General features: G+C 55.3%; 2 protein-coding genes across 2 annotated transcripts; one reads left to right on the top strand and one right to left on the bottom strand.

Annotated features, from left to right (window-relative positions):
* Positions 1–45: 45 nt before the first annotated feature.
* Positions 46–1,963, bottom strand: CSUI_001608 (uncharacterized protein). Its single transcript, XM_068061813.1, has one exon. It carries the CDS (start codon positions 443–445, stop codon positions 104–106), a length of 342 nt encoding a protein of 113 aa, XP_067926210.1. The 5' UTR covers positions 446–1,963; the 3' UTR covers positions 46–103.
* Positions 1,964–2,190: 227 nt separating this feature from the next.
* Positions 2,191–11,442, top strand: CSUI_001607 (uncharacterized protein). Its single transcript, XM_068061812.1, has 6 exons — positions 2,191–4,102; positions 4,450–4,553; positions 5,074–6,127; positions 6,480–8,040; positions 8,293–8,333; positions 9,143–11,442. The coding sequence occupies exons 1-6, from the start codon at positions 2,870–2,872 to the stop codon at positions 9,461–9,463; spliced, it is 4,314 nt and encodes a 1,437-aa protein (XP_067926209.1). The 5' UTR covers positions 2,191–2,869; the 3' UTR covers positions 9,464–11,442.
* Positions 11,443–11,588: the final 146 nt, after the last annotated feature.

The raw sequence follows: 11,588 nt of genomic DNA, 5'->3' as shown, positions 1-11,588 counted from the left end.
GAAACCTACAACCCTGAGCGTCGTCGTCTACCCTTCGCAAGCTGGTGACAGATTTTGACCGACTGGAGGCAACCTTAAGGGAAGACGAGGCAACACATCGGGATCATCCGAGTACAACCCCTGGACAAGGACAAGTAACCCCTCGGCGGCCAAAACAAGTGCAGCCGACAGCACACGAGTGTACCGGTGGTCGGTAAGAGGACAGAATGCGAAAACTCCTAAGTGAGTCTAGAGGCGGCAGAAGAGAGCAAGTCGGAACCCGACGGAAAGAACAACGCCAAGCACCCCGTTCGGGAGAAGTCGAGCACTGGCCAAGGCAGCACGATGCACAGCTGCAACTCACGGCGGTCAGGGGGAGAAGCAGAGCATTGCTGGGCAACGAGGGTGACAGCAGGAAAGGACAACGCGAACCGCCGGGGGTCGGCCGTTCGTCTCCAAGCCTCATCGAGAATACAGAATAACAAGAGGCGATTGACAAGCAAAAGAAATCCGCTAACGTGGGACAAGGGCGAGCCGCCAGGCCGCCTCCAACAGGAAAGATGCATCCGATAACGCTAGACAGTCGGAGAAGAAGAGACACTTTGATGTGAAGAGAAACGCTGAGGAGACACGAAAACTACGACGGAGCTACTGTGGGAGAGGCGAACGAAGCAAACGGGTTCGCACTCTTGTGTGGTCCCATGGAACGGCGGTTTACGGGAAAGAACCAGCGTGGACCGAAAAAAGATGCCGCATCTAAGGAGCGAAGCACCCCTGGGAGAAGAGATGCTTGGGACACGTGTCCCGGGCCGTGGTGTCTCCCCACTGCAGAACGCCGTAATGTTACACCGGCCCGTGGTGTAGAACAAAAGCCAGGAGCAGGAAGATGGCCAGCTCGTAAGTTTTAGCAATCTCTTCAGGTCGCGGAACTGTTGCGCCCTTCTGTGCCCCTGGCGTCAAAGTATCACGCCCGCTTTTTGCGCGCTCTCCCGGCGCTACTGAATGAAACCAGCACGGACGCTGGTGGCCGCTCATCGTCACAAGAGAGCGACGAACAATGGACCAGAACGCGTCCTTTACAACTTTGCCCGCTCTGCAGATAAGTTCGGCGAATTGGTCGAAAGCGGCTCCCGACTTCAACTGTGAGGTCCCAAGTGTTACCTGCTTTCCGCTAACAGTGGAGGCAAAGGACGGATATTTTCCTCAGTCCGAAGACAACACCAGGAGTGTTGATTAATGGGAGAGATACAGTACTAAAGAGACAAGGCAAGTCCCATGAGCTGGTGACTTGGATTCACTCGATACCAGAAAAATTTCTTCTGGCGATTCCGCCCATCGCAAAACACGATGACGGTGTGCACGAGGTGAACAAATGAATTAGCGAACAGCAGTACGTAGCCAAGTAAACAATACGGGGGGATGCAACGATTGAGCATCACGTATGGGCCTTTCACGTCTCTGCACTCAACACGACGAATGGATCGCCTTCTTCTATCCCCGCTGAAAAGCTTTACAACAGGAAGGTACGTGCGTATCCTTTCAGTACAGAAAGAAGCAAAGTTCATCATACCTTTTGTTAGTCAACAGAAAGGGCCCTACAGCATATAGAAAGGTGTCCAGCTGTCATTCACATGCACCTCCCTCCCTCTAGGGGCTGTCACTTGACAGACAACACACACACTCGAGAAGAAGCTGTTGCTGACGCTCTGTGACTGCCTTTGACACAAAGGGTACAGTCCAGGACGACTTCACCAAGAGCAGAACTGCCTCTCCTGCCAGGTGCGGCTCGGGTCGCGCGTGTCTCCCCCGATGACCCGGAAGTCAAGTCTCCTCACCATCTGAAGCGTACGGCGGTGGGTTCCTATAGACACTTTTAGCCAGCCACACTTCGTTTCGCCGGCCGGAGCGAGGTTTTCCCTGAGGATGTACAACAGTCGAGCGAGCAGCACTGGCTTTCGGGAAGACCCAGAAGAATCGCCTGTAGTTTCCCGGTCCGCCATACCGGATTTAGCTGTAGCAGCTTATACCTGAAACCGTCCAGGCTGGTTAGCTTCAGCGCGGCTTGGGCTCTTGAGAACGATTGCAGCTGGCGCGAGAGCGTCCCTACTATAAGCCGATGACCCAGGCGAGGGCTAGCGTTGAGTGACACGTCCTTCACGAAGCAGATGGCGGGGCAGTGCTGGCGTGGACGGTTCCGCGCAGCTTGTCCCCTAAAAGACTGTGCTGTGACAAAGGAATAACACGTTTCCGGTTTGTTCTCTGTTTTCTACCGCGAGGTGGTCTCCTTCGACTCTTCAGTCTCCTTGGGCCTTTTTTCCTATTGGGTGTTTCTGTCTCGCTGGTTTCGCGTCAGGGCTGCGTCTGTCGTGGCGTCCCGTTGAGGCGCCCGCGCCGCTTGACGTTTTCCGTTATGATTTCTTTTTGTGTCTCGATGAGCGGATGTCAGGATTGTGCCGGAGTCTAGGCGACGCATGTGAGTTTCCAAGTCCTCCTTTCTGTCGTCTTTGCAAAGGGAGTCTGCCTCGTCCGGGAGCCCCAGCCACTTCGCTGGACGCCGGCGAGTCGTCGAGTAGCCGGGAAGCGCAGTGAAACAGGGAACCAAACTGATTGCTGCGGCATCTGACGGTGTGCAGCAGCAGCCTGCCGCACATGTGTTCTCCTGCGACTCACCGTCTCTAGTACTGTGTCGGAACCTTAGGGCTCGCTTTCCCTGCGGGCGTTGGAGGAGACCTTCCTGGATCTTCTGGGCGATAATTTACCGCTTTGCGAAGGATAGGGGGTTAGAGTTCTGCCGCTCGTTTTTTGGTTGCAATCGTGAGTACGATTACTATCTTTCCCAGGCGGTAGGTAGTTTCTCTTCGTGTATTTCGAGGTCGTGGTAGGGGTAACAATGGCACCCGCTCCTCCTCACATTGCTGGGCCGTCCTCTTTCTGCTCCACCACTCATCCGTCTGCTCTTCACTCAGTCCCACAGCGTTTCATGTGGGTGAACGGGACTGGTGAGACAAAAACAGTTGCTGTGCCCGCGTTGTACGTCGTAGGAGAGGCGCCACCATCGCTCCGTCTGGTTCTTTCTCCGGAAGCGACACCATGCCATGGTGCACGCAGCCGTGCCGCAGAACCTGCCTGTATGACTGCTCCTCCGTCACTTGCCACCTGTAGTAATTCACCATATGGTGTGGCTGTTCACAATGGTGTGGGAGGAGGATGTGTCAGCGGTGACCGTGTAGCCTTGGGAACACGGCATCAACCGAAAGGGTCAGGGGATCGCACAAGCTTTCAGTCTGGGCGTTGCGCGGAGCGAGTGGAGGGAGATCAGGGTAGGAGGGGACTTGGTCTCGAGCCCTGCCATGAAGTAAAGCGTCAGGGGGGTGAGCAACAGACTGATGGGGCTTCCCGTTCCCCAGATGCTCATTCACGTCTCGTTCGTGTTGATCTCTCTTCACGATCTGCATATACTCCTGTAACTGGAGAACCGCCTCGAGCCGCGAACGTAGTGCCAGCTTTCTCAACGCATGCCTTTGGTGAACGTGACCGGACGGCGCATTCCTCTGGAGACAATAGAGTGCTTGAAAGCAGACGCCGGCACGGAGACCGAGAGTGCCGAGAATCAGGGGCGTCAGAGATACGGGAGTCCGCGCGAAACGGTGTCATCCGTCCGGAGAGTGGCGGACTTTCTCTTGGTGCAAGGGAGCAGCCACTGGTTTTCCGGAAGCATGTTATGAGTCCAAGAGAGCATCCTTCCACTGCGCTCGATGGGAACAAGTATTATACGTGGGTTGGAGCTCTCCATACAGCCCATGATCGAAGGTTGAGTCCCGGGGCTGACCCGAAGCCCGGATCGCACGTTCACAAGAAAGTCGCACCAGCATGCGGGCCGGAGGAGCGTGGCAGCGCCTCACCACCCGAGCCAGCGGGCCGCGGAACCGAGTCCTTGGGTGGTCACAGAGCAAGGACACATGGTACATCGGGCGAACAGAGGCTCCTGGAGTTCAGGGCCGGGGACGTGAAGGGGAGCGGGAGAAGAAGAGTGCGAGTTCAGTCGGACAGCGAGGTTGCCAATAAGCTGAAGGAGCAACTCGTCGAAGCTGTTCCCGGTCGAGTGGCGGTCTGGGTGCGGCAGGTGAGGCTTCAGAGCAAGCTGTCAAGACAAAAGCCGGCTTCTGTAGGTTCTCTAGGACTGGTCAGAGGTTCCGGGCGTATATTAGCTCGCTTGTCTCCCCTTTCCACGTCCATAGTCGCGAGCTCGTCTGCACAAACACCCGAGGGAATACCCGAGGGCCTGTTGTGCATTCTCGGTCGTGTAACAGGGGTGTCTGCTCCACGGGCGAGATCGCTCTGTGGCAATTCGTTCACTGTTAGAGCGTCTATTCTACGCATTGAACTGGTTTTAGAGAGGCGACGCGGTGCCACTACACTCTTTTATGTGTCTACGTTTTTTGTTTATTTTGCTGTGTTCTTGTGAAACAGGGTCAGCGCCTCCGGACACCACGAGACGGCAGACTAGGGGAAGACCGACTCCAGGGAAAGAGTGGTCCAACCACACCTATTCTCGTCTACACATACGTTCTCAGGTGCGCGGTTGCGATCTGTTTCTGTTGTGAGGGTCCGAGTAGATACTTCCCCAGGTGTAAGCCACCGTGGAGTGTGGATGAGCATTAGCAACGAGGTCCGAGCACGCTGTGTGCGTATGTGTATGCACAGTGCGCTTACTCCCTATGTATCTCGCGTCAGTCTTCTTTCGCCCTCAGCGTTGTTGCAAAGCTTTTGCGGGTGCGTGTGGTGTCTGTGTAGGTGATAGTGGTGTTCTGAGTTTAGAGCAGGCATGGCCAGGGAGAAAGCCCATATCACTGTTAAGTTCCCGTCATCAGGCTAGACTTGTGGATAGACGTGAACCACTTTCCGACTTCCTGTTCCGTTTGGTCGTGACCGGCACTCGCTGAGTGTCAACAGTTCCCTTTGCTCTCAGTGAACAAAAGAAACGGCGAAGGAGCCTCCAAGGGGGTTGTTGTGGGACACCAGGCCAATCTGTCATACTTCGCTTGAGACACGTTGCTGAATGTTCAGGCGTGCTGTCGTACTCACTGTGACCAGGTACTTGCCGGTAGAAGCTCTTCAGAACGTAATTGTAGACAACCGCAGTTTGGTCCTGGCTTCGGCGGTGCGACAGAAGCCTCGCTTCTCTCATCCTCGTATCATTTCTCCTGGGGGAGCCCAGACAGGCGGGCAGATTCCTTCGTCACAAACACTCGGTGCCTCTCCTCTGACGGGCAGCTATCGGGGTGTTTCTTATCGTGCCCACTCACCCTTGTTTAGGAGGCGGGATCCCCACATGAAAGCAACAGAGGTGTTTACAGAAGAGAGACATTCCGTCCTCTCTCCCATTCCGACCCCTCATTATACTGCTTCGTCTTCCTTGCCTCGTCTGAGAGAGCCTCAGTTACCCCCATGTCCCGTGCACTCCTCAGCAGTGTCTGCTACTAGCGGAGAGATTGTTGTGAGGGACACGGGGCTTGGTGAGACGACTCGCGGTAGTCTGGACGCGGCAAGAGGATTGTGGAGTCAGCCCTTGTGGTCGTGTTGTTTCGCGTCCACGTCGACGCCCCGTGCTGCAGCGGCTGATACGCGAATTCGCCGTCAGATTCCCCCGTCGTTGTTGGCTTCTGCCAGGGGCTCAGTCGCGTCGGCGCCACAGCAGTTGCAAGGTATCTTGGTCACTGTTTCCCAGCGGGCAACGGAAGAGTTTGAGCCGTCTGTGCGCGTGAGAGGTGTCTTACTGCCATCTGGATCGCGTCGAGAGAGGGACACCAGTAGTGCGCATGCAGACGAGCGCGGAAGTGCCCGCTCATTGTTAGCGAAGAGGGGCTCGGAACAGGCCTTGGGAACGCGAATAGCGACAAGCTGCGAAACTCCACACTTTTCGGAAGTACGCGAGGGGGGACCATTGTTGAAGTCCAACGAGGGGAACCTGTCTTGGCGGGAGAAGCAGGATTCTTTCAGCGGAAAAGATGATGTTACTGGAGGTTGTCCGCTCACAGCGAGAAGGAGTGTATCCGAATCTCCACGGGCGAGAAGTAACGTTACAGTCGCCGAGGAGTGCAAGCGTTTTCAAAGCAGCGATTCCTTTTGCCCTACACATCTTTTCGAGGTAGGTGATAGGATGTTGTCGCAAGTTCATGCACTGCTCATAACGCGTAGTTTCGCTCACAGTTTTGTCGTAGCCTACCTCCTCCTGCTGCTGATTCTGCGCTCACAGCCGATGGGTCAGCAGTTCTAGACACTTCTTTCGTGTAGACGTGCGCAAGCTACTTGGACTCACCCGCCAAAGAAGTCGGATTGACATGATACCTCGGCCGTTCGTCCGTGCTGTGTTTACTCTCTTCGGTCGCCTCGATGTTCCTTCGGGCGTTTCAATTTTTTCGACGCACTGTCCTGCGTTATGTTGCCGCATAGCCGTTTACGGTGTGCGCGTACCCTCCTCTGTTTTGCTGTCTTTTCAGACGTCCTCTGTGACAAGAGGAAATTCTGACTGGCTTCCACCTCTGTTGGACTCGAGGCTGCTGCGCCCCGAGGGCACGGACTCGTCAGCTGTGCCGTTGCCGCAGCGTCACGTTGAGTATTTTTACTTGGACCGCAACAGCGCAGTCCCGAAGCACGGGGATGAATCGCCTGCTCTCGTGTCAGCGAGGGATTCGCTCAAAGAAGGAACAAGCGGCTCCACCGGCAGAGGTGCTGTGGCGCTGCTGTCTCAAGATGTCTCCAATGTTGAGGGAAGTGTGACTCCTGGTTCTTCGGAAGATGCTCGGGCTTCCGGATTTCCAGGTCAGGCAGGCGCCGGTGCCGGAATGCTCAGGAAGAGAAGTTCACAGGGGACTGTGTCTGAGAAGGGAGGTGACGAAAAGGTACGCACCGGTGGGTTGGAGAAGATAGATAAGGAGAAAATGTCTCTCTGTAGAAGACGAGCCACGTGTGAAATTTACTCGATTGAAGACGAAATCGCAAGTGACCGAGCAAGTCTACCGTCCTCTCGGACGTCTGAAGATAATCCAAGTGCAGCGGCTAGCCGAGGCGCCGGGCCCGTCAAAAGTGAGAGGGAGCAAACGGGCGATGTGTCTTCGCCGGCTAGGGCAGTGTGCCCGCCAGGTGCGTCCGGACGAGCAGAGTCTCGTGCGCATAAAGCAGAGAACTGCGCCACCCTTCCTCCAAATGAGAACGATGTCGAGGAGTGGCTTCTGATAAGCGGCGCGAGCTTATCGATGGTTCTGGGCTCGATCCCTGTTGATAGGGATGACACCGCCAGTCGAAATTCGAGCCGACAGATTCCCTCGAGCCGCGAAAGCGCGATACCTCAGGACAACGATAGAGGTGAACAGTGGGTTCAGAGTCTCGACGACGGAGAGCGGGAAAAAGGCGATACAGAGGAAGACACACCGGTCTTGGAGCAGCCGGCGGCCGATGACGCTAAAGAAGACAGTCATGCTGAGCGAGTCTCGGCTTCTGAAGCTGCAAGAACCGGCGTACAGGAAGGCTCTGAGTCGCCAGACGAGAAGACGGAAAAGATGGAAATTCCTTCCGAGAAGGTTGAGACCGTGTCTGCGGTGGAGGAGCATCTCTTGGCCACGGAACCACCTCCATCCGCTCCTTCTTCTTTCCTGGCAGAGACAGGACCGGGGACCCGAGAAGCCGGCCAGATAGACAGTGTAGTACGCGCATTGCAGGAGAGAGAAAGAGTCGCCGATCCGACCGAGGACGTATCTCAGACGAACAAGGAAATGCCCTGCAGAGAGGTGCCAGGCGATTCTTCTTCAGGAATGGAAGCGGAGCGACAGGGGCAGGTGCCTAAACTAAGAAAGGTACAAACCGGGAGCAAGACTTCGATCCATTCAAAGAAGAAGCCTGCAGAGCTCCAGAAACTCGAAGAAGAGGAGGAAGAGAGCACGTCTGTAACGGAGACACCGAGCGTGAAGGCCCTGACAAAAAAGTGGAGCCGAGGGATGTCTGGCAACGGGGGCCAGGTGCGAAGAAGGTGCAGCTCGCACTTAGCTTCGCCAAGAGCAAGAGGTATGACGAAGGGCAGGATACTGCAGCCCGTCCACGTATCGACGGGACTGTATAAAAATGATTGGTTTGTGAGATCTGCATGTGTACATATATATGCGCAAGCTTGTGTCTCCGTAGACGTCTTGTTTCGGTGGGGCGTCGGGGTACTGTAAGCAGCTGCGCTGGTTATATAGCGTAGGTGACACAGTGCGTGCTACCCCCAGAAAAATGCTGGATGAGCTACTGGCGGATCTGGGTGTGCTGCTGTCTCAGGCCATGAGCGCATCGGATCGATTGATGTCTCCGACGAGGGAGTAAGTTACAGTCCAGCAGCACTGGAGTACCTGGATGCTTGCTGCCGAGTGTATGGAAATAGACGTGCGTGGCAACAAAGTGCTGATTTTCAAGCTGTGGGAAGACAAGCCTTTTTTGACACGGCCTGCCTGGCCGGTATGCCTGGTCTGCCTCTCATCATAGAGGAGCCACGGCGCCGTCAGATGCAGGTGCTGACAAAGCAGTGCTTACTTTCTCTTTGCTCTTGTCCAAACAGCTGAGGGTTCCCTGATAGCAGCGCGTCGAGAACACAAACCTCAATCCTAGCGACGTTGTCGGCACCAGCTCTAAGCTGGGCTCAACAGTTCCGCCTCGAGTCTCCGAGTCACTGCACTCGATATCTTTGGAGTCCGCTCTCGACATACCCACACTTCTGCCTACAGAGATGCCTGTAGAGATGCGCCTACTGCGATGGCTGGTCGGAGGTTGTCCTTCCATGTTGCAGCGGCTGGCTATACGTCTCTTGCATCTTGTGGATGCCGCCGCGGCATTTCTTTCTACAGTTACATACGGCTGTTCTTGGAGTGGCATCTTCGCGTCCGCTCCGGCGTGCCCGTATACTATTCTTCCGCATAAGGAACAGTTCGTGTTCATCATGGTGTGCCTTTATATTTGGTTTCCGTTTTGTTGCCCGCAGTGCGCAAGTGTGCCAACAGGAAAGTATGAAGCCNNGGCTTCATACTTTCCTGTTGGCAACTGCCGGCACACCGGGGGAGGTTAGCGCGTTGAATTCCGTACGAGGGCGAGCGTATACATCCGTTGATCGTCTGTGTCACTCCCTGTTTTGCAGGTGGCAGGTGTATACGCCCGTTTCGGAAACGTTGCTGAACGGTATCTGCAAAACTTGAAAAAGTCGTCGTCTGTGCTTTCAACGGATGAGACCTCCGCACTGGCTTCTCCCCGGGCAGGGGGGGCGCCTCTTCCCTCTCCGCGCGTGGGCCGCACCACTTCAAGCAGCGAAGCTAACAATAGTGAGCAAGAAGAGCGCTCAAGACAGCGATATGCGAAGGCAGACGACGACAGCGATGCTGCCTCACGGCAGGGGGAGCAACGCCACCAGACAAACGGAGTAACTTCTGATGCGAGCCGGGAAAGCATTGCTCTTCATTGAGAAGGAAAAGCAGGCGGGATGAAGACAGACCTAAAGGTGACTCAGTATTTCACAACGGGCTGGGCCAAGACGAGTGACAACGATGGGAGACGCAGAGAGCAAGGCCAGCGAAGGAAGTCGTCACGCGAAGATTGAGAGGGGCGGAGAAGACAAGGGAGAAAATATGGAGGATTGTTGGCGCAGCGGTGGCTTTTACTTTCCTTATCAGTGCCTTGACCGTCCAGGGTGGTGGTTCAGCTGTCTGCATTCCGATTAGACTCTCGAAATGGAGACAGCTGACGGTAGACAAGCGCCACTGGAAAAGATATCGTAGGCGAGAAGAGGACGATCCAGCTGCGGAAGCTAAGGCAGTCGGAAGAAGCGTAGAAGTGACGGGAAGACTTCGTCGCGAGAAGAAATGAGAGTTTCCAGCTGGATTTGGGGGGAGATGGAAGCTAACTGAGTCTCACGCTCTTAGGCTGCAGAAATTGCAAACTGAAGCCGAGAGTTTTTGATTTGCCGTAGAAGCGTCGTGGAATATCAAGGTATTAATCGTGTCTGAGTGTATCCTTTGTTGCACTAGACGCCGTGTACTACGGCCTCGGAATGTTCAACGGGCGAAAAGTAAAAAAAGACATAATTGCACACGCTCCTTCTTTGGTCCGGCTCAGGACGAGAAGTGCGGGGGGGTTTCCAAGGCGCCACAGGGGGAAAGCTCGCATCTTCGTTTTCACCACCTATTACCTTGATGTGAAGAGGTTTGTGCTGGACGTTTTCTAGCACTGGGGATGGGCCTGAGCCAACCAGGCACTCACTGATTTTTGTAGACTACGGGTTGTCCGATGCGGAAGTCGAGTAGCGGCTGCTCTAAGTCACTGAACTTTTTTCAACGGTTTTTTGCATTGAATTTCAACAAGAACAGGAGGTTTGTGTGTGTGTGTGTGTACGTATACTCCCGTGCTCTCTCCTCCTGCTGTGACTCTGCCGACCGTCCTCCATGCTCCATTGTTTGGTGCTTCTGTCGGGGCGATTGCTGGGGGGAAACGGAGTCTGCTCTGGCAGCGGTCTGCAACCCGAACGTCCGAGCTGTCAGTGGCTGGGCACGTTTTCTTTGCCTAGATGTTTCCGGAGAGAAGGGCCTTCTGCCTTAAGTTTGTTTAGGCTGACGGAGAAAGTGCTCGTGCAATGAGACTAGTCTTACGACCGCATCCTCTAGAAAATCTTTCGTGGCTGGAAGGTGTGAAACACGGGCAAGCGTTTTAGCTCCCCGTAGGCTGAGATTTCGCACTTGCAGAGAGTGAGTGTAGGTAATCGGTCGTCATCGGCATCAGCTGACAGTGGATCATCGCGTTTGGTACCCCGTAATTGCGGAGTGGTAGAACCAGGTATGATTCTCCGTGGCTGTTTCTCGGCCCTCTCCACAACCACACTCTCAGGCCTCTGAGGTAAGAGCGGCCAGGTACCGGCAACCCGGACTTCCTCAACTCACCCCAGTGCTGCCGTCTGGACCACGGAGGGCCAAAGCTAATGCACACCGACATCTTACGTGGTGTGCCAGTGAAGTACCGGCATGTGCTACGTTAATGGAAAGCATCTTGGGCGTTCACCTTTCTTTGACGAAGGAGTTAGCGCTCGGAAGTAGTGCAAGCTCTGGCGACCCCGTCATGGTCTAATCTCGCCTTCTAGGAGGCTTTACTATGAGGGAGAAGGTGTCTTCGGGCTGGGAAGGTCCCCTTCCCATTCTAAAACACGTTAACGACCTGGCATACATTGTGGACTTTCCGCCGTGGATGCGAGTTCGTCGTACCGTAAATATGGGTTTTTTTGCGTCTGTGAAGCATCCGCGCGCTACCCGCGTGCGCTGCCTTCTGTCGGCAACGCGGCCTCCAGTCGATCGGCAGCAGCATCACCCAAGGGGTCGGACTCGGCGACTGGAGGAGCCGGACGTGGACACCTACGCGGTCGAAGCAATGCTGGGAACACGGGACCAGAAGAGGCGCGACGGGGCAACCTAACCCCAGGTCTTAGTTAAGTGGAAAGACTCCGAGCGGGGGGGGTACGTGCGAAGGCGACGGCACATAGAGGGACGTCCTAACATCCGAGGATATAGAGCTGCTTAGGCGCATTAGCGCTGGCGGCGACGCAG

Source organism: Cystoisospora suis (assembly GCF_002600585.1).
Source record: "Cystoisospora suis strain Wien I chromosome Unknown contig_653, whole genome shotgun sequence".
Classification (NCBI taxonomy): domain Eukaryota; phylum Apicomplexa; class Conoidasida; order Eucoccidiorida; family Sarcocystidae; genus Cystoisospora; species Cystoisospora suis.
The sequence above is the reverse complement of the archived record's forward strand: the minus strand, read 5'-3'. Positions and strand labels throughout refer to the sequence as shown.

Bases quoted from the DNA above. Each gene is read 5' to 3' on its own strand.
- CSUI_001608 (XM_068061813.1), bottom strand. From the start codon at position 445: ATGAGGCTTGGAGACGAACGGCCGACCCCCGGCGGTTCGCGTTGTCCT.
- CSUI_001607 (XM_068061812.1), top strand. From the start codon at position 2,870: ATGGCACCCGCTCCTCCTCACATTGCTGGGCCGTCCTCTTTCTGCTCC. The intron at 4,103-4,449 runs GTGAGGCTTCAG...CTTGTGAAACAG, and splicing joins TGGCGGTCTGGGTGCGGCAG to GGTCAGCGCCTCCGGACACC. The intron at 8,041-8,292 runs GTATGACGAAGG...CTGCTGTCTCAG, and splicing joins AGCTTCGCCAAGAGCAAGAG to GCCATGAGCGCATCGGATCG.